At 37.0% G+C, this 25,397-nt stretch overlaps 2 protein-coding genes across 4 annotated transcripts; one reads left to right on the top strand and one right to left on the bottom strand.

The window, feature by feature from the left end:
* Positions 1–395: 395 nt before the first annotated feature.
* Positions 396–6,487, top strand: LOC306886279 (transmembrane protein 54-like). Of its 2 annotated transcripts, none has more exons than XM_079443258.1 (6): positions 396–474; positions 1,915–2,111; positions 2,294–2,353; positions 2,523–2,714; positions 5,054–5,182; positions 5,952–6,483. In XM_079443258.1, exons 1-6 carry the CDS (start codon positions 429–431, stop codon positions 6,078–6,080), a joined length of 753 nt encoding a protein of 250 aa, XP_079299384.1. In that variant the 5' UTR covers positions 396–428; the 3' UTR covers positions 6,081–6,483. The 2 variants fall into 2 exon arrangements, with proteins under 2 accessions (XP_079299384.1, XP_079299385.1); XM_079443259.1 differs by having other exon boundaries at positions 408–556; positions 5,952–6,487.
* Positions 6,488–6,828: 341 nt separating this feature from the next.
* On the bottom strand, positions 6,829–22,497 carry LOC306886264 (tyrosine-protein kinase Lck-like). 2 transcript variants are annotated; one of them, XM_079443227.1, is made up of 13 exons: positions 22,105–22,497; positions 19,566–19,669; positions 17,823–17,889; positions 17,647–17,737; positions 17,333–17,434; positions 16,399–16,502; positions 15,851–16,000; positions 15,555–15,707; positions 14,083–14,262; positions 10,453–10,529; positions 7,868–8,021; positions 7,622–7,753; positions 6,829–7,497 (listed from the first exon to the last, which is right to left on the bottom strand). In XM_079443227.1, the coding sequence occupies exons 2-13, from the start codon at positions 19,662–19,664 to the stop codon at positions 7,292–7,294; spliced, it is 1,515 nt and encodes a 504-aa protein (XP_079299353.1). In that variant the 5' UTR covers positions 19,665–19,669; positions 22,105–22,497; the 3' UTR covers positions 6,829–7,291. The 2 variants fall into 2 exon arrangements, with proteins under 2 accessions (XP_079299353.1, XP_079299354.1); XM_079443228.1 differs by having other exon boundaries at positions 17,823–17,886.
* Between the last annotated feature and the right edge of the window lie 2,900 nt (positions 22,498–25,397).

Genomic DNA, 25,397 nt, shown 5'->3' with positions numbered 1-25,397 from the left:
TGTCATTCATAAATGTGAATTAAACTAATCCTAATTTAGTTTTTTTGTTGAATGAACGTTATCAGTAATTATTTACCATTCCTAAAATATATAAAAGTAAAACAACACTTATTTATTTATTTTGCTTTTTGTGTGTGTGTACCAACATGTATTTTGCAATAATTTTGATATTTTGTAAGTATTTGCACTTAGGTCTGTTTATAAGTGTTTTGTGCCTTGCTTTTAAAGTTGGATTTGACATTGTACAATAATAAGACCGACATTCTGATATCACGTACTACTACATCTGTCTGAAATTACCAGAAAAGTGTGTTTAAATAAAATAAAAGGCGCTTTAGAATCTCTGTAGGTTGAAGGCTCTTCTTCCTTGTGTACAGCGACACCTGCAGGGCGGTCAGAACAGGTGCGCGAGCGGACAGGGAGTGGTCATGCACGCAGGTGAACGGGAAGGAGAAGGACAGCCTGAGAGGCACGGTAAGAGGAGAAGATCCTTAGACGTCTTAAACCTTTAATTATGACTTGATCTGAAAGAAGGACTTAAGGATGGTGAATTCGGGTGAGTTGGACTTTATTTACATAACGAAAGTGTGCATTTCATGAGGTAGAAGTGAGTAACTTATATGAACGTGGTCTGGCGTCTGGGTGTGGTTATGTTTATCTTGATAATACATCACAGCATTATTTGTTGCCCTAAAAATCCATTGCTGTCATATAGGCTAAATGTCTCACTGAATGTAGTCTAGTTCTCTAATGAGTTAAGTTAATGGATTTATGCTAGATAGTTAAATCTTAGCAGTGTTCAGTTCGCGAGCGAACGATTCGTTTGAATCGGATCTTTACAATGGTTCAGTTGTCATGATGATGATGATGTAAATGCATTTCAATTTCAGCAGGCAGCTATTTTTACAGCTACATTATTATTCCAGCCACAATTAATCACAACAATGTATATGCAATTACAAATGATTATATATAAATCGTCAGTTTGTTGTTTTACACACAGACATTATTTCATACACGATATAGTCCTGAGAATGCAAGAAATCTTCAGATGCGCCTATAACAACAAAAGACAATACTTTATTGAACCTTTTCTGATAAAAAAAAAAAAAGTGTGCGCTGCAAACGCGAGCATTTTTGACGATCGTTTCTGTCCAGTCTGCTCGTTTTATTGCGTTTAACCACAGCTGTCATCTGTTTTTTGTCTGGCAGTGGCAGCAGGTATGCGATCAAATTTCTAATTTAAGGCTGTATTACGTTGATTCTGGCACCCAACATCACAAACAAGATGATATTTTAAGCTCCTTATGTAGCCGAATCTGCGCTGGTTTGAATGGGCCACCTCCAGTTTTCCCTTTGTTTTGCTTCCAGCTAGCGCTGTGACGTAATTGTGAAGTCGGCCCTACATGAGTTACCTGTGGTTGGCCTAGCTGTGCATCGCTCTGAAAACAACAGGCCAGTCAGAAGATAGGCTCATGAATATTAAATAGACAGGCCAAAATCGACCTGTTCTTAACAGAGCTCCTGAGAGAAGAGCTGTAAAAATATATTGAGTTGGTTTTTGGTACTTATACTTGGTACTTATACAAATATATATTCTTAAGGACATCAAAACCTAAAATAAAACTCCAGAAAGGTGTACAATATGGGACCTTTAAAATTGTTTTAAAAAAATGCAATTGTAACAAATGCATGGAAGCATCATGCACACGTCATGGAAATTCATTGGAAAAAGGGTGGGAACCCTGTGGGACATGATGAAAAATTATTGTATGTAGTCTGAAGTGGATTTCATGCTGTACATTATTCTTTGATTCATTTCCTCCTTTTTTTTTTTTTTTTTTTTTTTTTATCTGGATGTCTGACCCTACATCTTGCTGTGTTTATGGTTGAGATTGTGTGTGTTTCTTGTAGGTCTTTGTTGTGGCAGTCTGAAGGATGATAAGATCCTGATGAAGATGGGTTTGGGGCTGGTGCTGGTGGGTCATGTGAACTTCTTGTTGGGGGCACTGGTACACGGTGCTGTGCTCAGACACACAAATGTGTTCACCTGGAACAAGAAACTCATCTACCCCATCTCCAATGTCATCGCTCTTGTGGCAGGACTTATGGTTTGTCTGTCTTCAAAAGTGAAATGTATGTCTGTTTGTGATCAAGCGACGTGGCATTTGAGGCGTAGTAGTTAAAATTCCTGAGTTAATAAGCAGGTGTGTTAGTTAAAACTGCAAATTCACCTTTTCCCCTGAATGAGTCCACACTGTATTTTATATCTGACCATGTTTATAACCTGCAGGCAATTATTGGTGGAATCTCAGCTATTGTTCTCTCAAAGAACAAGAAAAACCAGCTGCTGGTGAGTAGACACAAGCACACAATACTGTCCTTTTTGTTATGATTGCATTTGCTCTGTGTTTTCGCTATTTAGGTTTTGCTGCAACTGCAAAACTTGCACTTCAAATTCTATAGAATAAAATTGTGTTCATGTATTATTAATTTCTGAATGCATTTTATCCTTGTTGCAGAGTTGGTTTCTACTAATAGTGAGTGTCTTGGCTGTTCTCTTGGGTGCCGCCTCTGCAGTGGGAATCACTTTTGCCACTGTAAGGGCCATAATATGGGAAGGAAGCACTTTGTTTGCCCACTGCAACCTGCCTGCCAACATGACCTACTACAGCATCACAAATGAATGCCCCTTTGACCCCACACGCATCTATGTGAGTCAGTGAATCTCCAGTCTGGTGGATCCTAGTGTAATCAAATACAAATTAATGATATGAGCCTAATAAATGCCTTTTTAAGAGGCTTTCTTTTTTTTGCCTTTGAGATGCATTTGTCACCAAAACTGTAGCAACTTAAGCCATAGTATGAACCAGGGGCCTTATTTATAAAACACAAATATGATTGTATGAAATTCCATGGATTTCATCATATGTCAAAAGTGAGGAACAAATATATATACAGTGCCCTCCAAAAGTATTGGAACAGTAAATACAAAATTGCTCTGTTGGCTGTGGAGTCAAGACATTTACAAATATTTGTAAATTATAATAAAGATGAATATGAGACAAAATTACAGAATGTCACATTTTATTAGTGGGTGATTCAACACATAGATGTTTTACCAGCTAAGAAGTTCAGCACTTTTAGAGTTTCATCCCTCTATCTGATGTGAGCATAAGTATTGGAACAGTTGCCTCACAGATCTTTCTAAGTGATCAGCTGTGTCCTGTTGCATTAATTCTTCAGATATTAAAAGCAGGGAATGTGTCGTATAAGTTATATCCATTACTTCTGCATTCTGAATCTTGCATTCGATGATGACACACACAAACCAGGATGAAGATGAGGGAGCTGACTTTGAGAGAAAAGCAAGCAATAGAGCTATAGCAAAAACAAAAGGCATGGAGAAATCAAGAGTTTGGAAACCACCAGCGACACCAGCAACCAAAAACGACCTGATCGGCTGAGAAAACAACAGTAGATGATGACTGACAAATCATAAAAGCTGTGAAAATTAATCCTAAAAGACGTGTCTGTAAAATCACCAACAACTTCCAGAAAGCTGGGGTAATGCTCTGACAATTTACTGTCCTCAGGAGACTTTGACACAGAATTACAGATGCTACACAGCAAGATGCAAACCTCTGACCAGCACCAAAAACAGAAAGGCAAGATTAGAGTTTGCAAAAAAGCACAAAGGTGAGCCAGAAGAGTTTTGGAACTGTGTTTATGGACCGATGAGACAAAGATGAACCTTTATCTAAGGTATGGGAAAGCAAAAATGTGGAGGAAAAAAAGGGAACTGCAATGATCCCAAGCATACAGCCTCATCTGTAAAGCATGGTGGAGGTGGTGTCATGGCATGGGCATGCATGGCTGCCTCTGGAACAGGCCCTCTCAACTTTACAGATGACTTAATGTATGATGACAGTAGCAGAATGAATTTGGAAGGGTACAAACCATCTTGCCTACCAATATTCAAGAAAATGCCACCAGATTCATTGGGAAGTGCTTCATATTTCATCAAGACAATGACCCAAAACACCCTGCCAGTTCAGTCAAGGAATTTATAAGAGCAAAGAAATGGAAAGTCTTAGATTTCCCAAGTCAAGCTCCAGATTTAAATCCGATTGAACATGAATTTCACCAGCTGAAGAGGAGAGTAAAGGCAGAAACTCCCCAAACAAGCAACAATTGTAATTGGCTGCATTAAAGGCTGGGATGAGACCAAGAGTCTGGTGATGTCTATGGGTCACAGACTCGTTGCTGTGATTGTGCGCAAGGGATCTGCAACTAAATAATAGCTTTTAATATTTTATATCTGCCTTATGTTCAACTGTCCCAATACTTATGCTCACATCAATGAGTGGGATGAACTCTAAAAGTGCTGTTTTTTTTATTTGGTAAAACGTGTGTTGAAACGGCCTATAATAAAATGTGACATTCTGTAGTTTTGTCTCATATTCATCTTTTAATCATATTTGCAAATGTCTTGACTCCACAGCCAACAGAGCAATTTTGTCTTTACTGTTCCAATACTTATGGAGGGCACTGTATATATATTTGTACATATATATATTTATTTATGTGGACATTTCTGTAGGTGGAGTTGCTGCACTTTTTAATATTACACTCAACTTTAGGATAAACTTTGATTTATAAGAAATTATGGATTTAGGAGCAATTTTTGTGTGTACAAACAATTTATAAGTTGTTCTTAGGAGCATTTTAGAAATTGTTGTAGTTTAACATTTAGGATCGTTTTACCAACACCTTTATATGAGGCTCCAGGGTTCCCGTGGTCATGAAATTAAAATTGATGTATTTTCTTTTTTTATTTATTCCCAGCTTTAAAATATTTAATTACTTAAAATTGCTCTCTTATTAAAAATTAAATTTAAAAATCCAGTAATCTCAAATGCATGAAAGTGTCATGCATAACTCATGGAAATTTGTTGGTAAAAAGCAGTGGAAGCCCTGTGGGACACGATGCAAAATAAGCAAGTGAAAGGAAATACTAAAATAATTAAATAAAATATATTTCTCTCTCCAGGGTACTACATTAATCCTATGGTTTCCGTTGATTCTGATGTCATTGGTGGAGGTTGTGTTCTCCTGCCGCTGTTTCTTGGCATGCACTTATTTCCTCCGGTTGCGCTGCCCATGGAGGAGAAATGTCAGGGTAAATAGAACTACATGCAGTGACTATGTACTTGTTCTTGTAAGGCAGCATTAATGTATCGTTAAAGGTTGACTTACTGTATTTTTGAATTGAGCGCATTGAAAATGCAAATCAGAATTTGATTTGAAATCAATTTAATCATTTGGGGAAGTCGTGGTCTAATGGTTAGAGAGTCGGACTCGTAATCCAAAGGTTGCGGGTTCGAGTCTCGGGCCGGCAGGAATTGTAGGTGGGGGGAGTGAATGTGCAGCGCTCTCTCCACCCTCAATACCACGACTGAGGTGCCCTTGAGCAAGGCACCGAACCCCCAACTGCTCCCCGGGCGCTGCAGCATGGCTGCCCACTGCTCCGGGTGTGTGTTCACGGTGTGTGTGTTCACTGCTGTGTGTGTGCACGTTGGATGGGTTAAATGCAGAGCACGAATTCTGAGTATGGGTCACCATACTTGGCAGTATGTATGTCACTTCACTCACTCACAATGCACTCGCACAGATGCTCCTAAATATATTTTGAGGTCGCACAGATTAAATTATGGGAGCATATGCGACCAAAATGGTCGCAATTTCGAGCCTTGTACTGTGTACAGTATTTGAAAAATGTGTTTTTTGAACATTAAAGCATGTCAACACATTCTGTTACACTAAATATACAAAATAATGAACAATCTTTAAAATAGCATCATATGACTCCAAAATTTGCATGCCAGTTCCACATTATACCTGAAAAACATTTTGTGTTCTCTGAATGCATTGTAAATGTTTGGGTTCAGGTGCGTGTCCAGCTGCCAGAAGAAACCGCACTTCCACCAGGAGACGATCCAAACGAGGAGGAGTCAACAGAACAGAACGACCTACTTGACAGAGACACAGTTGCTGTGGAGACTAGTGATTGGCTATAATTCATTAATTCAGAAGTATACATCACATGAACAATAAATGATTTTTGGCAATGCTGTATGACAGTGGAGCAAGAAATACCAAGTGCCAATGCAAATGAAAGCATGCTGCCTACTAAAGTGGCTAGCAGCTGAAGAGAGATGGTGCTCTGACATCTTTGCCTTAGTTCAACACTAATGTTGTGTGTTATTCCCCAGTCTTAAAGGGTCAGACTGTGTGATCAAGGCAAATGCTATTGGTTTTACCATGTAAAGTGCACAATGTTATATGCTTGTTTTATGTTTGTTACGTATTTTCTACACTGATGGGATTCCTTGTTACATTACATTTTATATAAAATGTTTAAAACTGAGCTTCTGAAATTGCTCTTAATAAAATTGACGTGTCAAATATATGTATGTCTGTAAATATCTTGTCTATTGTCCTCTTTTCTACTCAATTTATGCCTCACATGTGCTTGGACACAGTCTAGAAAATTTGTGCAGAATGTTTGGATAAGGTATTTGTTTCATTTTCTCAAAATCTTAGAAAGTCCTCAGCTAAAATCAACTTTAATTTTTTTGTAAACTCAGAAATACCAGGTTCAAAATTCTTCTTATGTTGCATTGACTTCTGATAAGGCAAGCAGAAAGGTTTCATGATTTTGTTTTAAAAACATGTAAACACCAAAGTTAGTGTTTTACAGGAAGATGTAGATATTTAACAGAATTAGTCTGTGAATCTGAAAGCAATTTGTCAAAACAAATGAAATGAGACAGAATGAGGCCCATTTATTTCTTGGACTGTTTTACTGGCTCAATATTTCATGATGCAGTTATGCTTATATAAAAAAATAAACAGACAAATCTGAGAGCAGAATGAAGAAATAATAAAAGCTCAAAGGAAGAACACAAAGCAGGGCGTTCACTCATCGAGAGCACAACTAGCCAAAGAGTTTCCTGTTGAGTTTGAAAAAAAAAAAAAAACTTTTTCCATCTGCTAAAAAACTATACATGCACCTGTTTTACACACAATAAATTCTGTGGACAAAGCTATGCCAAAATCCATGTTTAAACTGTTAATCATGATTACTGAGAACATTTTAATTAATAGACATAAAATCTCAGTTTTTTTCTTTTAACTAAAGATGGCTTTAACTGTATTTTGAAATATTTTTTCAATACAAGTCTTTAATGTGACCCCGTGGACTGTAAGTTCACTAAGATAAATCTTTTCAGCAGGGCTGCTCCTGGTACTGTCTCTCTGTGGCAGTGAAAAAGTCCTCTAGAACACTGCGCAGATACTCAAATGTGGGTCGATTGTCTGGGTTCTCTGTCCAACAGTGTTTCATGATATCATATAGGTCCTCGGGGCAGTTATCGGGGCAAGGCATGCGGTACCCGATCTCAAGGTTTGCAATCACCTCTGGGTTTGTCATTCCTGAAAGATCAAGAGTAACAGTGTGGGGAATAAAAATTCTGAGACAAAATTATTCCATAATGCATTTCCCATTGATGCTACTGTACAAAGTTCAAAAAGGAAGCACATGGAGCTTGTTTGTTACCTGGATATGGGATTCTTCCATAGGTAACAATCTCTGACAGCAGTACTCCAAACGACCAGACATCTGATTTGATCGAAAAGGTGCCATAGTTTATGGCCTCAGGTGCCGTCCATTTGATAGGAAACTTTGCACCTGTGTGATTTAAGACATCTTTTTAGATCTCTGGTGTTGCAGCCAAACTTTCTGTCTTTGGTAATCTAATCCTAAAACAGGATATAACAGAGCATGATACACATGCTGCCTTACCTTCTCTGGCAGTGTATTCGTTATTTTCAATAAGACGGGCGAGGCCGAAGTCAGCAATCTTGCAGATGAGCTCATCAGACACCAAAATGTTGGCAGCTCTCAGATCTCTGTGGATGTAGTTCCTCTGCTCTATGTAAGCCATTCCATCTGCAACCTGCAGGGGGCAGTGCAGTGTTAATAATAAGGCAGCATACTGCCATGCTATTATTTCTGCAGTATATTATATATGCTAAGTATGCATGAAATACTGAAATGACTATATAACAGAGAATACTGTGCTATATACGGTATTTCACGATGCAGTGCTCTTTACCTTCTATTTACAGTGTAAAAATGAACTGGAAGAAATATTTGCAGGAATACTTGCTGCATTTTTTATCTCTTACTTGATTCATTATTTTAACCTAACTGTCAAATGATTTTAATTACAAGGCCATTCAATTTTTTTTATGGTTTTATGCTCACAAAGGCTGCATTTGTTTGAGCAAAAATGCAATAAAATCAGTAATATTTCAAAATGTAATTTTTATTTTAATATTATTCTTTTAAAATGTAATTTATTCCTGTGATGGTAAAGCGGAATTTTCAGCAGCCCCCCCCCCCCCCCCCCCCCCGCCCTAATGATACTTTGATACATAGAAACTTTAAAAGAAAAGCGTTTGTTTGAAATATAAATATTTTGTAACATTACGCCTATAAATGTTTTTACTTTCACTTTTGAATTTAATGCAACTTTGCTCAATAAAGTAGGCCTATTCATTTCTTCAAAAGAAAATAATTTTATATGCAACATGATGAAGTCATGTGACAACGATGTTGCATACTATTTTTGAACAATTGTTGCAGGTGTTTCACATACTAATTTTACAATGCAGTGCGTAGTAGGCTTGTATGTCATTCCAAACATAACCCATGCTGAACACACAGACAGAGGTCAGTTCCTGAGACAGGGAGGTTCATGCTTTAACTTCCCTTGATTTGACTTTTAACTGAACTTCTCAGAAGTCTGCTATTTCGGAATCAGCAGCACAGTCAGTGTGAGAGTGAAGTACAACTGTTCTCCTAGATCAGCTCCGTAGTGTTCGTCAACTCTTTCACACGAAATTAGACTGTGATCTGTGATTGTGGGCAGATACTATTATAGCTTCTCTGTATATGTGTGTATGTGCAGATGTGTTATTATAGGTTATGCATGATGGTAGTCTAATTTTTGGCTTTTTGCAGAGGATGTTTCACTATGACACCATGCACATATTTGTTCAAGGAAGCCATAGTTCAAAAATGTGTTGGTTTGGTGTGAACATGCCTCACGGTAGCATAAATGTGTAGGCATGCATCTCATTTGTGTGTGTGTTAAGAAGAGGCAACAAGCTCCAATATTAATATCACCAAGACCTAACAAAAGCCTGTTTGCTAGTCCACTCACTTTATAGAGAAGAATAGCTGAAAGATATCACACAGCATCTAAGCTGATCCCTAAAGCAAATAATTTTTTTAATGCGGCTTCAAAAAACATCCTGCCTCTCACTTTCTCTGTATCTTTTCTCCGCCGACATTTCATTGAATACCTTGTTGAAAAACGATACCATCATTTCTTCATGAAAGAGAACATCTCCTTACACCTATCACGATACATGATCTCTGTGACCCTCTGACCTGCACCCCTCTAGCAATGCTACTCAAGAACATCAGTTTTCCCATCTTCACTCCACTCCACTTCAATCACTTGAGCCACACACACTATAAAAGACATTCATGCCATGAGTGATCAAAACCATCTGATTTTTAACCTGGTCAGTCGATTCAAGGAGAAAACGCAGAGCTGAATCAAAACACAAGACTCTCTACTCAGAAATGACTGTCTGTTTTGCATAGTTCATGAAAATACCATCAGATTTTACGCTGCCTTTCGAACAGGATCTGTCCCCACAATAATTAGACATTCTCAACGAAGCATGGAGTGGTAATTAGGTCAAGAATTACCATGACCTAAATCAGACCTTTGTGTGGTCCTTACAATCTTTGTGTAGAATAATATAGCAAACAAACAAAGAACTGTATGTTTGGTCAGTGAATGTAAATATAATGTAGGTAAGAAACAGAGCATAGGGTCTTTGCATCTGATTCTGATCAAAAATACTGTATTATGAAATATTAATATTACTTTTCTATTTTAATATATTTTCATATGTAATTTACCAGTCTTCAGTGTCACATGATCCTTCAGAATTTATTCTAATATGCTGATTTGGTGCTCAAAAATCATTTATGTATTTTATTGTATTTATATTGGACACATTTATATTGCATGTTCATCAAGTCTAGATAGTTGACTTGCGTAGCAGTACAGCTGTTTTTGTATTAAGGTGTCTAGACTCGTCCAGCACACACAGTTGTGCTCATTATCGTTAACCATAAGATTAGGAAGCAGAGCAGTGGCTGAATAATGTTGCCGTCACAAGCTTAGAGACAGGGCCTGTAATGTAGACTTGAGCTTGTAATGCATACAAATTTTGTCTCACCCCTGATATTTTGAGTGCAATACTGACCAAAAAGCAAAATGAATACGGTCAGGTGCAGCCTACCTGGGCAGCCATATCGATCAGCGTATTGATGGGTATAGCACATCCTTCTGGAGTCTTCAAAAAATCCACCAGGCTACCTAAAATTAGAGATAACACGACATTTTAACATACAATATAATTTACATACAGCAAAAGAAGATATCAGAATTGAATAACTATGCACTTTATACTGTAAAATGTTAAAGATATTCAAAGAAAAACTGTCTAGAAACTAATCAAGTGAGACTGGCCAGGGTATTTTCAGCTCCCAGCATGCACTGTAAAGGACTGAATGGAAATTGCTTTGATTTTTTTAACACTTTATTTATAGTTTGTAAGTCTTATGTCTTGTCTTCAGCAGCCTTTTTTAAACATTCTTCAACCACAACTAAATGTTACCGGAAGTGCGCTCTCTCCATCAGTCATTTTAGTTCAAAGGCAAAAGGAAACGGCAGATAGATGAATGCTGTTGTTTTGGCGCTTAAAACATTCTGTATGTTCTTCTCTGAGTTTATGAGCAATGCAAAAAACAGCATTCAGATTAGATCCAAGAACTAGAACAAAACAACTTCAGGAAATTAGCGCAGCCAGTTTGGATTAGTCACTGAGACGTTTGGTGTTAAAGGCTAAAGTTGTTGTGTTTGAGACGATGAGCTGTGTTGGAAAAAGAAGAACCGACTGACCCTGAAGAAAATTCCCACAAAGGTGCAGCGGAAAATGCCCCGTTAGGAACTCAAGTAATCAGCCATACACACTCCTTTCATCTGAGGTTGCATTAGGGTGTAAAATTCAAGGTCGTGGTTAAGTTTAGATGAAGTTCCCATGTTTTGAATCATTCTGTCATTGTCAACATTGTTAAAATGACAGAGGGGTGGAAAAAAGGCACATCAACCTCTTCTTTAAAATAACAACACAGACATCAATTGTGCTTTAAAACACATCACATGAATCCTAAACAAAGAATTGGGAGATTTACTGAGCGTAGTGTTTCATCAGCTTCCTTTAAGAGGGAACACAAAGCAGGACCATTCACGAGCTGTGCCACCACCGTGCTGACGTTGTTGTAACGTGGCTGTTCCTCTTAGAGTCTTTTGTTAACGAAGCCATCATTATGACATTCTGGAGGCCCAGCAATCCTCTTAGGCGCAATGAGACTGACAAACCACACAAACAATCCATACTAGGTTACACATGGAAAAACGTACATCAGAATACACCTGCAATGACGACCTAAGGTGCCATTGTTGCGTTAAAAAGATAAAAGATAGGGTGTGGAGGTCTTTTTTTTTGTGAGCACTTGTGACCATGGTGACCATTTATGAGTCTGATTTGTTTCTGGGTGGTTGGGTCTAAATTAGAAAGCATTCCCGATACTAGCCTATGGAACAAAGACCTACTTTCTATAAAATTACAGTTTCCTCTTTCCTGTCTTCCTCTGCTTTCTGCCTCTCTCAGTGTCTTTTCAATGTGATGCACTGTAACTGTGAACCTGCTTTCTATATCAAGTCCGGTTTTGTTGTGCATTGCTCTAAGTAGGTTGAAGTGAGATGTGGTGTGTGTGGGTGTGTGTGTGTGTGTGTGAGTGTATGAGGGGCTTATTATGCATTAGTGGTTAGAGAAACATCAAGCAACATAACTGCAGCTATAAAGATTTTTAGCTCCTCTGAAACAAACTGCTGTATAGGTGTTTCTCATGAATAAAGTTTTATCAAGATAAAATCATAAAATAAAATGTCCAAAAAGCAGAAACCAAACAATATTATATCATCTTTAGAGGAATCATTCGCCTAGAATTGTCGCTTGAAACCTGTATGGTTTTCTTTTTTCAGTGGAACACATTGCTCTGAAGGAGTATTTTGAGGAAGATCCATACTGCACTTTTCAATACAATGAAAGTGAATGTAGACCAATGGCTGTCAAGCTCCAAAACACCAGCAAAAACAAATCTTAATCCTTAGAACTTGTGCAACATTTTGCATTTCGTGTGAAGTCGTTTTATGCCTTAAGCTTGACAACTCACAGTCAAACTTCTGTTAAACATCTTTTGTGTTCCACAGAAGAAACAAAGTCATGTTGGTTTGCAATGGCGTTAGGGTGAGTAAATAATGACAGTATTTTAATTTTTGAGTGAACTAATCCTTAGGAGAAAAGGAGTGGTAACAGAAAATTGTTTGAACATGTTTTAAAAAAAATGGGATTTCTGAAATGTGCATGAGATCTGAGTATAACAACAAGAACAACATACCGACGGCTAAAACAGAATGATGTGAGACAAAACACAAGCACCTAATGTGTTCTTCAAAACTGAAGTGGGTCATCTTATGTTCTAGAACACTCAAGGTGGGAACACCAGATATGAAACACAAGCTCTGCATGCCATTCACAAGAGGGTTACGAGGGACGTCAAAACCTCTTAGTGAACAATGACAGGCATGAATGAGCTTGTTTGCTTAAACACCGGACATTTTGAAGGAATAAACATGAGGGCTGTGACTACCAGATGTTGAGGGGGACATGTCACCTCAAATATTCAGATTAGTGGTTGAGTGATACAAGGTTTACGTTTGGCCTGTAATCTTGAACATTTTGACACTAACGTTTGAGGTCAATCAGTTTTTTCTTTTTTCCTTTTTTGTTTTATTTAGCAAGGATCAAATTAAACTGACTTATACATTATTACAAATATATATATTTCAAATAAATGCAGTTATTTTAACTTTCTATTAATCAAATAATCCTGAAAAAAAACGTATAACGGTTTCCACAGAAATATTAACCAGCACAACTGTTTTCAACTGTGATAATGAAAAGAAATGTTTCTTGAGCAACAAATCAGGATTTTAAAAGGATTTCTGAAGAATCATGTGACACTGAAGACTTGAGTAATGGCTTTACCATGAATTACATTTTACAATATATTAAAATAAAGTGATTTTATTGTAATAATATTACTGTTTTGTAACGCAATATAACTGTTTTGACTGTATTTTTGAGCATTAGGGATTTCTTTTAAAAACATAAACAATCTTACCAAACCCCAAACATTTGAACAGCGGTTTTTGTTGATAAATCTTAATTTTATGAATAAAGTGTCGTATGCTAACAAATATGCGTACTGTTTATAATCATAACTTAAAAAGGCTCATAGATGTGCATTCGTCCATATAAGTAAAAGAGACAGACCACATGTCTGTAAATATAAAAACACTGCGGTCAATGAAAGAGACTTTTCAAAAACTTTTCAAAAAAGTTGCCCCTCACAGTTAAAGAGGACGTTTGATGTTGCTCTGCTGAGAATCATTCAGGTGAGTGAGGGACATGTATTGAGATGCCTTCAATATCTTCAAAGCCTTGAGAAAACTTTGTTTTCATAGAGCAGACACCAATGAGGAACTGCTGTGGGCTTAATACACACAGACAAAACTCAGACAGTGCTCACGGTCCTGATACTACTCAGACCTGTTAGATCATGAAACCCTGATGAAAGTTTAAATGGAAGTTTACTCAATGAATGCGTTTATGTTTTGTAAAGGAAGTTCAGGTGGGACGCAGGGATGAATCATTTAGTACTAGACGTAAAGGCTTTGTCATTCCATTGAAGTCTCCCCTCCCTTGTTCACATGAGTGTGTAAGTGCATTTGCGTGTCTCACCGTTCTCCATGTACTCGGTGATGATATAAATGGGCTCCTGTGTAACCACAGCGAAAAGTCGCACCAGTCTAGGGTGCTGCAGGGTCTTCATCAGGTTCGCCTCAGCCAGGAAAGCACTGATGGACATAGTACCTGTCTTGAGATTCTTGATAGCCACTCGACGGTTGTTGTTATACAGCCCTACAAACAGAGAGAAAGGATAAGTGGTTTATGTCTAATTTTAAAGGGGTAGTTCACCCATAATGAAATGTCTCATGTCGTTATAGACATGTAGGGCCTATGGCTTACTTTCTTCTGTGGACCACAGAAATATCTTAAAAATATCTTCCTTTGTCTTCCACAGGAAAAAATAAAAAGTCATATTGTTTTCGAATGACATGAAGGTGAGTAAATGATGATTTTTATGGGTGAGCTATCCCTTTAATGCTCAATAAACGGTTTTGAAATAGATATACAACATTTCATTCACCAAAAATGATTTACCAGAGACCAAACTATTTCATTAAGGTCTGAATCTAATCTTTCTGTTCTGTTATAAAAGCATTGAGAAATAAGTGTCTAAATGTGAAAATTATGCTATTTTCTTATCATTATGAGAATCATTTGAATAAGGGTGTTTTTGAGAGTTTGATCTGTGAGAAATTCACAGTGTTTTCCTTCAACGAGTTTCTTTGGCTTCACATTGTTTGGCTTCTTGAAAACCGGTTGACTTTATTTCTATGGGGTTGATTTGTGTGATGTTATCACAAATGAAAATGACTGTTGTTTAATGAATGGAACTGTTTGTTACATGAAATGGTTCTTTCATTTGAATGAGCAAAGTCATTCACTGCAAAAACCAAACAAAATGGCAGCTATGATGTGGGACCTTGCAGTCATGGAGTTGACAGGCAGTGAGGGAAACATGCTTGTTGCTATAGCAACCAGGGACAGGAAGTGGTTAAAACTAAAACCTTGATGCAACTTCTATGGTTCTATTTTAGGGTCAAGACAAGACGAGCATAATTCCTCTGCTGTAATTTGTTTATGTTTGAAAACTGGGCACATTTAAAGAAGAAAAATCTTCTCAACATAAAACATAAAATACTAAACATTAGTCAAACATTCCAACAAGCTTACTGTGTGTACAGTGCTGATATGCCAGGTGGTCACGGAGACACACTCGTAGCACATAAGCCTGTAGATGCATGTTTATCTATACCCTTTCATGATGGTCCAATGCACAATGTTTGCTCACATTTGCAAACATTTCCAGACAAGCACAGGCAGACCTGGCCAGGCACAACACCTGGTTGCTGAACTGCATTTGTTGTTTATTCTTATATTGGTGTTCCAAGTAGTGTGCCATGAAAATATTTGCAAATATGTTTTATATTTATTCATCTAAAGAACTTTGTAGCTCAGTTTTTCACCCTGAATCTCAACTTTAAGAAATAGACTCAAATCAAGTTAGGAAGTAAAACACTTCTTACCCATCCATACTTCACCAAACTGCCCTTGCCCCAGTCTGCGCTCCAGTTTGAGAGACTCACGGGGCACTTCCCACTCATCCTGCCACCAGGGCTTCTGAGGGACTCGGGTTTGACTTGGCTTCACCAGGCGAGTGCATAGTCCATCGGCCTCTCCTGCACAGAGGAAGATAAACAAATGTCACTCTTCAACCAGACTAAATTTGAGCTCTTATAAACAGAGTGACTGAACTGTTTGTATGCCTTTTATGAATAACCTGACCAATCTGTGTAAGGCACATATGAACACTTGAACATACGTGAATAATGTTTGACCAGCTCTGAGAGGGAGCCGAAGGAGATCTTGGTGGTGATGTAGAATCCGCCTGCGTCCAGGTTGCGGATTCTGTAGTGCTTGATGATGTCACCCTGTGTGTGGTCCAGGTCTCTCACAGACAGGGAGAAACTACCTAAGGCACCAGAACAACAGGAAATCCAGAGTCAGAGGCTGCCAATTGCACACACAGTCACACATCCACCTTCATAACAATGAGAATCTCTAGACTGGAGTTTAGAGTCATTATACACTTAATGACATGAAGAAACTGTTCTTTAATTCCCCCATTCCTGTAAATTATTTTAAATTTATTTTAATATTTTAAATTTTTTATATATTTTTAAAATGTTTTCTTTTGTCATTATATATATATATATAATTTCCTCCCCTCTCGTTTCACAGATAATTTCAACAAACAAATAAAAATTAATTCTGAGCAAGTATTGTAATGTGATAGTGCTGTCTGATGTGCCCTTATGGTTCTGTGTTTGTTTTTGTTGTTGTGTGTGGAGAAATTGCATTGTTTTATACCTGGTGTGGTCTCACTCTCTCTGATGAGGAAGGAGCCCTGCGTGTTACCGGGGGCCAGTAATTGCCTCATGGCGTCGTTCCTGGAGAGGTTTTTAAAGAACCACCTGCAACACAATAAAATCATCATTTCCTTAGGGGTTTGATGAATTATCTAATTTTGGGGTTTCAATTGTTTAAAAGATACAGGGTTGGGATGTTTCATTACTCCCACGATCAGATCCTCCCACAATCAAAAGTCTTAAACCTGAACATATGCAGAAATGTGGCGTCAGCAGGTTCTGAGGTAGTGATGCTCAGAAACTTGTGGGAGTATTTTTTTCAATTCTTTCCATTACTGACACCCCGTAATCATCTGTCGTAAGCAGCAAGGGGTACCCTAAATGAATCAACCTTTTAGCCACAGATTTGGGGGTGGTATTTCCCGGATCTCATTGTGGGGAAGCTGATTTGATCTTCTTTGTTCAGAAACCCACAGCAGCTGATCTGCATAAATAAATTTCTGTCATGACAACTCTCTGAGGGATTTGGCATGGTAATGTAAATGACAATGTTAACGTGTTTGATCTTGGCGGAATAGATCTGCTACCCTGCTGCTGTTGCTGCGGCAGAGCAAATACAGAGACTTGCTATATTGCCAATTCATCCAAAATATGCTGCAGTGAGCATGTAAGAAATACTGCTGCTGCACAAATTACATGATATAAAATAAGCCCCATATAGCATACATGAATCACCCCGGAGCAGATCTATACAGGTGGAGCTAGAGAAGGTGGAGGGTTTCCGGCAAGCTCATTGGCTGTGCCATGTGATGTCATTGGACTGCATCATCTGGAGTTTCATGCCAGAACTTTGGATTTAATTGTGCTTGTGTGGATTTGTTTGGATATATGTGAGTGTATGCACTCTGTATGCAATTGATCATTGTGTTACTTACGGTTCTGTCTCCATGCTGTTCAGTTTTCCTACAAAATTCTGTGGTATGTATCCCCTCTGCCCACTAAACAGAGACTCCGCCATGAACCATTCCGGATCATCGCTAAAACACACATAGACACATACATTATAGTCTAAACCATGACAGTGTCTCCTCTTAAAACTGCACAAAAAACTGAAACAGAGAAACCCTGAATTGACATTTAGTTCAATTCAGCTTCTCAAAACCAAACTTGAGTCGGTGAGGGTCAGTGGTCAACCATGTTTTGATGATCTACTGAGATTGTCAGACTGTTAAATGTAGGCTTTGCTTACCTATTTAGGATTTTTAGCTTCTCTCCTTTCTCAAACCCAAGGTCATCACTGTGGCACGGTTCATATTTGTATAAGGCTACCATCAGGTTTTCTGGAATACACAGATGACAACAGTGAACAGTCTGAAACACCCATTAAGAGCATATCTGTAGAACGTTTTGAATGTGTTGTCTCACCGGGAAGAGGAGATGATGGTGGAGGTGTGTACTGGGATGGATAAGGAATCAGAGGATCATAGTTCTGCTTGAGAGAGGATAGAAAACAATGTCAAAATCCAGTATGAATAAAAAATATTCATGAATAAAAAATATGGTTACAGCTATAAAAGAATGACTGTAATTCTGCTTACGTTTATAATCAGAACAGTTATGGCAATTATTATTATTATTCAAATTTAAACACAAATATTAAATAAGCTATTAAAAATGTCTGTAGGAAAGTGGTTTTAATTATTTGACTATGATTAACAATTTCCATGATAAACTCTTCATGACATCAAAACCTTTAATCTGTGTCAATAATTTATGAATGTCATAAACCACACAAAGCCACTTCCCTAAACAGGGTGGAGCTCATCTTTTTTTCTGCTTTCACAGCCTATTATGAAACGACTACTACAGTAAAAGCAAACATTCCATCATTCTCATTATGCCATAAACAACACGTGCTCTTCTCTTTAATCTCTAATCTACTTCAATAAAAACAAATCACAAGGAAATGTGTCTTAAATTTAACTAGATGCTTTAGACCCCAATTGATTACCAACACAAAGGCTCATTTCCCTCAAATTATGTAACCCTGAGTCGGTTGACCTGTCTGAAGAATCAACGCAAATGGACCATGGAAGGAACAGATACAATAATTATAATTTAGAATATTACATTAAACTAAATTAAATGCAATTTCTGATTGAGAGATCACCTGAAAACATTTATGTATTGCATTGTTGTTGTTTTTTTTGGGGGGGGACACAAATCATGTGATTATAGCACATTAGCGTGTAAAAGATTTAAACACACTTTCTGTGTTAAGAGAGATAATACACTGGTTGATTTAAAAAGTAGGCCTAACACAAAAACACACATCGATTGAGTAAGATAATGCTTCAACCATCTTTAGAAGATATACTGAGATTGTCGGTCTTGCTTAGCATTAAGGATTTTCACCTGAAAACACACATATTCCATTTCAGTTTCAGCAAGACAGATCATTATTTTTTTATTTAAAAATGCTTTGTGTAGCACTTTGTGAGACTTTGTTGTGTTTTGTCTTGCGTTATAAACCACAGAGATTTGTAATGCATCTCTTTAGTGTAGAGGCTGGCTCTACCACTTCCTTTCTCTCTCTTCTCTCCACATATTTAGTGACTTCTCCGTCACCGTCTCACATTACAACCTGCCTTTTTTCAACTGTCTCAAAATTCTGAAATAGTATGATATATCAAATAAATAAAAAAAACTGTCACTGTTACTTTTCTAATGTAGAAATACCACAATTTTCTACTCATTATGTGAAATATCCAATGACTTCCCATTGGGGTTTCTACTGGATTTTTTGTTGGGCAAAATATCTTAGTTCTTCAACTTAATATATTTATATATATTTAAAATTGAAAAAAAGAAAGCATTTACTTCAGTATGCTTTATCGCCATACCTTCCGATACTTAGCCTAGTTCTCTTCGCTTTGATTCAGATACTAAACGCTCGAGCAGCATACATGGTTGATATGGATACTTGCCTGATAAAGCTATTTCTTTTCACACGCATCTGTTTAGCACACCCTAACTTATCTAACTTTGTGGTTACTGATTTTATGCTGTAACATACTTGCATGTAGAAGGTAAAAAATAAGTGTTAAGTGTAGCTAACATAATATTCTCTTCAGCAGACGCATACAGTACATATACACATAGACATACCTGACTGGCTGGAGGCTTTGGGCAGTTACATTGATCGCACCATTCATCTGGATGGTAGGAGAATTCGTCCTCAGGATCAAAAGAGCCACAGTTCCCCATATTTGCTAAGCATGAGAGAAATACAGTGATATAATTATTAGAACTATAGTGACAATTGTAAGCATATCTAAGTATATATTCATCAGTTTATCAATAAGTGCAAGCAATCTAGCTCCTGGCGAATAAAAAAGTTTGAAGCAGTGGCTAAATGAACCAATTAATTAATTTGCATTTACAATAAATATGTTTTAACATTATGGCGTGTATGTATTCATAACTATTTGACATGTATTCTCTTTGAGTTTTATGTAGTAGTTGAACTGAATATTTTGTGTAAGACTGCTCACACTGGATTAATTATTTCCTCATACATCAGAGAAAAAGAGCCACAAACTTTAATTTTATATTTAGGCCTAACATTTAATAGGCTTATGTGTCCGTAGGGTTGGACAAACAGTTCTGTTTGTTAAAAATAAAAAACACAGTTCTGGGCCAGATCTGAAAAGGAGGTTAATCCTCTTTATGAATTCTAGACACACTTTTTCCAACTCACATTTAGTTTCAGACAGTTTTTTTGAATTAACAAAGGGATTTGGATTATAGTGCATGTGTGTGTGTTTTGCATTTGTTTTGAGCATGATGTGTTCTGCGTTAAAGTTCATGAAAAATTCTCTGTATGTAAGTGTTTCAATGGAAGGACGAACTGTACTTTTAAATATAAATATGTAAACACAAAAGCCCACAAGCATTTTCATTCCCATTAAGCAGATAAATAATGTGCTAACTCAATGTGTATGTCTCTGTGGGTTTTGGACCCGTGAGAAACTGTTGTTGGGTCAGGAAAAGCTCAGCCCTCTGGGTCACACAGAACACTGCATGCTCATGGGACAGTTTGGGAGAACAGCCCAAATCAAAGACTTTCCACTGACCTGTGGCCTGTACCTGACCCTACCAGTATCAGTGCAAATGAGTCTCGAGAGATGCACGCCAAGGTCAAATGTTTTGGGCTAAGATTGCTTTATGAAGTATACGAAGCATAGTTAATGTTTTTGTGTCACAGGTGTTCCTTTTTAATCCCTTAGTCAGTGGGGTTGTTTTAACTTTCACTATATGGACAAAAAACACTAAGACACTTTTTCAAAATATCTTTTGTGTTATACAGGTTTGGAATGAAATGATGGTGAGTACATGATGACAGATGGCTTTGTGCTCCTTCAGGCCTCCAGTTTCTCCTGTTACAGAAGATGTGTTTGTATAGGTTTGAACTGAAGCCAAACCAATCAAATGCTTCTGCAATCCCACCGACACAATCACAAGTTGTTTTTATATAAATCAACATTATGTTTGAGAGAAAACAGAAGTCAAGAGGTTGAGACATGAGGGATAAACTTCACTAATTCATACCAAACAGTCAAAATATGCCAAAAAATTACAGATTTAGATTTTATTGTCCGTAGGCCTATCATATACCGAGCTGTTGGGTTTTACGTTATTTTATAACACCCGTTTAGAATGTTTTGAAAATTTCCTATTTATGACTGATACCTTCCCAAATAAATAAATAAATGATCTTAACACATACATCATGCTAGTTTGATTTGGATTTGGAAGAAACTATTAAAAGAATGATTGTTAAAAAATGAAAGTGGCCGCCTAGCTAGCAAGAAGGCAGTATTTAGTAAGAACGCAGGGTTTTTCTGAACCTAATATTTATGAAATTCCCCTTTTTCAAAAAAAATTAACCAGTGTTAATTTTTTAGGATTTTTCTTTTCTGTGACTGGAGATGAAAAATGTTACTGATTTAATATTCAAATACAGTGGTGAAACGCAATCCAAAAAACTCCCTTAGTGATTGAATCACAATTTAAATTTAAAATCATGAAATTGTTCTTGACTGACCTTGAGGTGTAATACGATACAACACATGCAGTGATGATATACATGATATTATCTCTATCATATTTCCTTTGTCAATTACTTTGCAAGTTACATTCAAATGTAATGAATTTTAACGATAAAGAGCCGAAGGCGTAATAACTTTCTAGAAACTTTGATTTAAACAGTGCATACGTTTATAGATATGATTTTAAACCAAACACACACTCACTTCTGATTTTCTACGTCAGAATTTAAACATTTTATGACTATTATAAATGCACATAATTTTTTTTAAGTAAATGAAAGCTTGAATTTTTTTTCTATTTAGCAAATATTCTCAGCTCAGTTTAAAGCTCTTTTTGATTTCTGTCTTTTTGATTTCCTCCATCTATAACCTTATAAAAAAAAAATTCCCAAGATTTCCTCTGCTCATCCTGAGACTGTCGTTTATAAAATTTCATCCAAAAGTTTCACTTATAAAGTTTCATCCAATAAATCGCTTAGTGATTTAAAAAAGACTGTCTGAGAATCCTTTAACCGGCCTGATAACCTGTACTCATTAAAACTAATCTTGGCCTTGTTTTAAATAAACAAAATTAGATTCCAGTTGGTAAAACTTACCTTTTCTGTTGACAGAAGTTGCTGATGTTAATGATGGGCCAGTTCAACAAGCATTGTCATGTCTTTAGCTTTTGATTTTAAGAAGAACACATTTTGCCACAGAGCAAGTAAACCAAGATTACAGACAAACTGACAAGATCTGCAAAGCTTCAGCGTGTATCGAAGACATGTGCTGTTAAAGTGTCAAGGCTATGTAAGTCACGTCACAGTTTGACTTCCCATCTTTACAAAGGCACATCATTTGCAAAGGCATCACTCACACACACGCACACACACACCACAGTGGTTCAGAGCAAGCTGATGATAGAGCTTCCTGTCGTTGAGGTGTTTGAGCTGATATTTTACATTTTTCAGCAGGTGCTCACTGCTCTGAGCAGCTGGCGTCATTGGAGTGAAGGATTCTGGGTCAGGACTCCACTTATCACCTGCTTTTGTGGTGCCATGATGTCAAAGAGCGGAAACTTTAACGGCATTCGTGGGTTTTTGGCTTGTAGTTGTACAAAAAAGAGCCACGAAACTTTACATTTGAATGTTCAAGCTTAGAAGTGTTGCACACATTGCTATTCCATGAGGCATTTGTGAACATTTAGGCCTCTAGTTTACATTAAACCGAGTGTCAAAGTAGGCCTCTCTAGCAGAACTATTTACTAATACATGCTTGTGGGTATATGTACAAACCAACACACACCAGAAAAAAAAACAAATATTTTTTGGGGGTAAATTTGACAAAAGCTACTTGGATATGATGCTCATGTCCCCAGCAGGCACCAGACGTTTATGTAACGTCAGGTTGACGTTGGACATGACGTCGGACAGACGTTGCATTTTGGTTGAAAATGAAAATCAGGTAGACGTCAATATTTGACTTCAATTTGGCGTTGACTTAACGTTGGACTTTGGTTACACAACCTAAAAACAACAAAATCTCAACGTCAGCTGACGTCAGTATTGGACATCAGTTTAACATTGACATTAGACGTTGAATTTACATTGAATTTTGGTCACCCGACGTCGCAACCAAACTTTTACCAAATATCAGCGTCTTATGACGTTGTGTGCCTCTTGTTCTTGTGTGCCTACTGGGTTTCTTGTCATTGTCTGTTTCTTAAACCCTTTCTGTCTCTTTCTCTCTGTTTCTCATTCTCTCTGAGCAGACCGCACACTTTTGTTGTGGCATCAGTCTGCAAATAGTGCATGCTCTTGCAGGAAGTCACAGCCCAAACATTCAAAGGAAATGTGGTACATTCTTAAGTTTTCTACTGCAGGAACACTCATCTTAATTTAGACACTTACGACTAAGCCTGCTCTCATTTGTATTTATTTTGATATGTGTCATCCTCCAACGTGACTGAAACTTCTGACCAGACTTTTCATGTGGTGAGTCCGGTGATCACAGCAGAAATGGGTGTTTCATTGTGGTTTGGAGGTGGGTCGGTGGGGGAGGTTAAATGGTGAAACATATAATTCTATTACTCGATCAGATCCCCTTGCATGATTGACCACATCAGTGTGATTTTTGCTGGATTTCTAATTTTGTTTGTAGCTGTCAGTTTGAGTGAGAGCCTGAAACAATGGCTGTTTTTTTTCCATTCCTTGGGGGTCTTGTGGTTGAGAGGAGGGGGGTTTGAGGGAGAGGGGATTTTGAGTGAGGCAGATCATTTTAACAGACAGTTATATATTCACAGTTACATCTCTTGTGAGAGCAAATGTTCATTTAATGCTTTGAGATTGTGAATCCATGACAAAAATTTTTTTGCTGGGTGCTAGTAGAGCTTTGGAAAATTTAACAGATTAAATATATTTAATATGATTTAACTGAAGAACTAAACAACATAGTTTTGTGATAGATGTGTTGGAACAATATTAATAAATGTATTAGTTTTAATATCGGGTTGAAAAATATAATCTATTTAAAATGAGCAAATATTTTTCAGATAGTATTCCAATAATTTTTCAATTGGCTTTATGTTTTAGAAAAGGGGTTCATTACAAAGGGATCATCATAGTTGTGATCATCCTAGTGAAAGCCGTTTATATAGCAGGATTGTTGAGCTTTATATCAACCAAATTATTTCCAGGAAATAGCGTAGATGTTTTTTTTCATCCCTTTTTTGAGATGCAAATAGATTTATGTTTTTATGCAACAGACAAATCTAACATTTTAAATTCAAGTCAAATAAATTGATGAATAATTTAATTTTCAGTGAATAAACTTAATGAACAAAACGCCTTTTTCCTTTATCACATTTGCTCTCGAGTTCAAAGTAGGTTATCATGATGGTTTCTTTTAAGCTCTACAAAGCTGGATGAAACATTCATGGCACAGTATTTGTTTTCTTTTCTAGGCCTCGAGGGAATCTGTATCTGGAACACAACTAAACACCTTTTGTTTTTTCTCAGGTGACCTAAATAGTTCATGTTTCTTTTTGAAGAAGGAATCTAAAGCAGCCCTCATGAGAACTGTTCAATGAAGGTACTTGCCCTAATGCCACTGGATTTACGAGATGTAAACTACAAAAGCTTGTAATATCAGTGTTGAGAACAACTTTAGGAAAGATGGCTTTCCATGTCAATGCCTCTCACTCTTTTTCTCTCCCTCCCTCCATATATTTATCTTGCATGAGATCATTTCTTGGCATGTGTCACATGGCTCCTTTTGTCAGTCAGTGCTGTCACTGCAGTTACAATCAATCAAGCAATTGGTCCATTGTTGTACTCATCTACTGGTAAATGCAGCCTATTCTGATAAATATCAACTATTTTCATTCATGCCATAACACTGCATATAAACCCTCTGGGTTTATTCATGTCAGGATGTGCAAGACGGAAGAATCTGAGCAAAGCGAGATAAGAGCTGCTCAAAACAGTATGGATAATTACACAAATACAGAAATCAACACAATACTGTGAAGAAATTTTGATCAGCAGGAAAATTATGGCTTTTAAATACTTGTATTTACAATTATAAAATTTATTTACAAATTTAAAGCAACAATGTTCAAAAGATTCATACATTTTTATCATAAGTGAATGAGTTACAGTGAATGAGCAATGTTTTTTCTCCTTTCTTCTAAATTACAATATCAATCACAATATATCTTCAAAATAACTTTCAGGCATTTTATTAATTTAAGGCAAATTTAAGGCATTTTTTAACCCTGATGTGCGAAAAAAAAGTCAGTCATTGTGTTCGATTTTAGTAAACAGGTGATTGAAAGCAAAAGGATGTTTTATACCCTTAACAGTGCACTTAAACATTTGTACATCAAACCTTTTATTAATTAAAAAAACAT

This window comes from Barbus barbus (genome assembly GCF_936440315.1).
Source record: "Barbus barbus genome assembly, chromosome: 20".
NCBI classification, from domain to species: Eukaryota; Metazoa; Chordata; class Actinopteri; order Cypriniformes; family Cyprinidae; genus Barbus; species Barbus barbus.
This window is presented reverse-complemented; position numbering and strand designations above follow the sequence as displayed.

Coding starts and splice junctions, on each gene's coding strand:
- LOC306886264 (XM_079443227.1), bottom strand. CDS start 19,664: ATGGGGAACTGTGGCTCTTTTGATCCTGAGGACGAATTCTCCTACCAT. Junction 17,435..17,646: donor AAGCTAAAAATCCTAAATAG/GTAAGCAAAGCC, acceptor TGTGTGTTTTAG/CGATGATCCGGAATGGTTCA. Junction 14,263..15,554: donor GTTTGGTGAAGTATGGATGG/GTAAGAAGTGTT, acceptor CTCTGTTTGTAG/GGCTGTATAACAACAACCGT.
- LOC306886279 (XM_079443258.1), top strand. CDS start 429: ATGCACGCAGGTGAACGGGAAGGAGAAGGACAGCCTGAGAGGCACG. Junction 2,354..2,522: donor ACAAGAAAAACCAGCTGCTG/GTGAGTAGACAC, acceptor TCCTTGTTGCAG/AGTTGGTTTCTACTAATAGT. Junction 2,715..5,053: donor TTGACCCCACACGCATCTAT/GTGAGTCAGTGA, acceptor TTCTCTCTCCAG/GGTACTACATTAATCCTATG.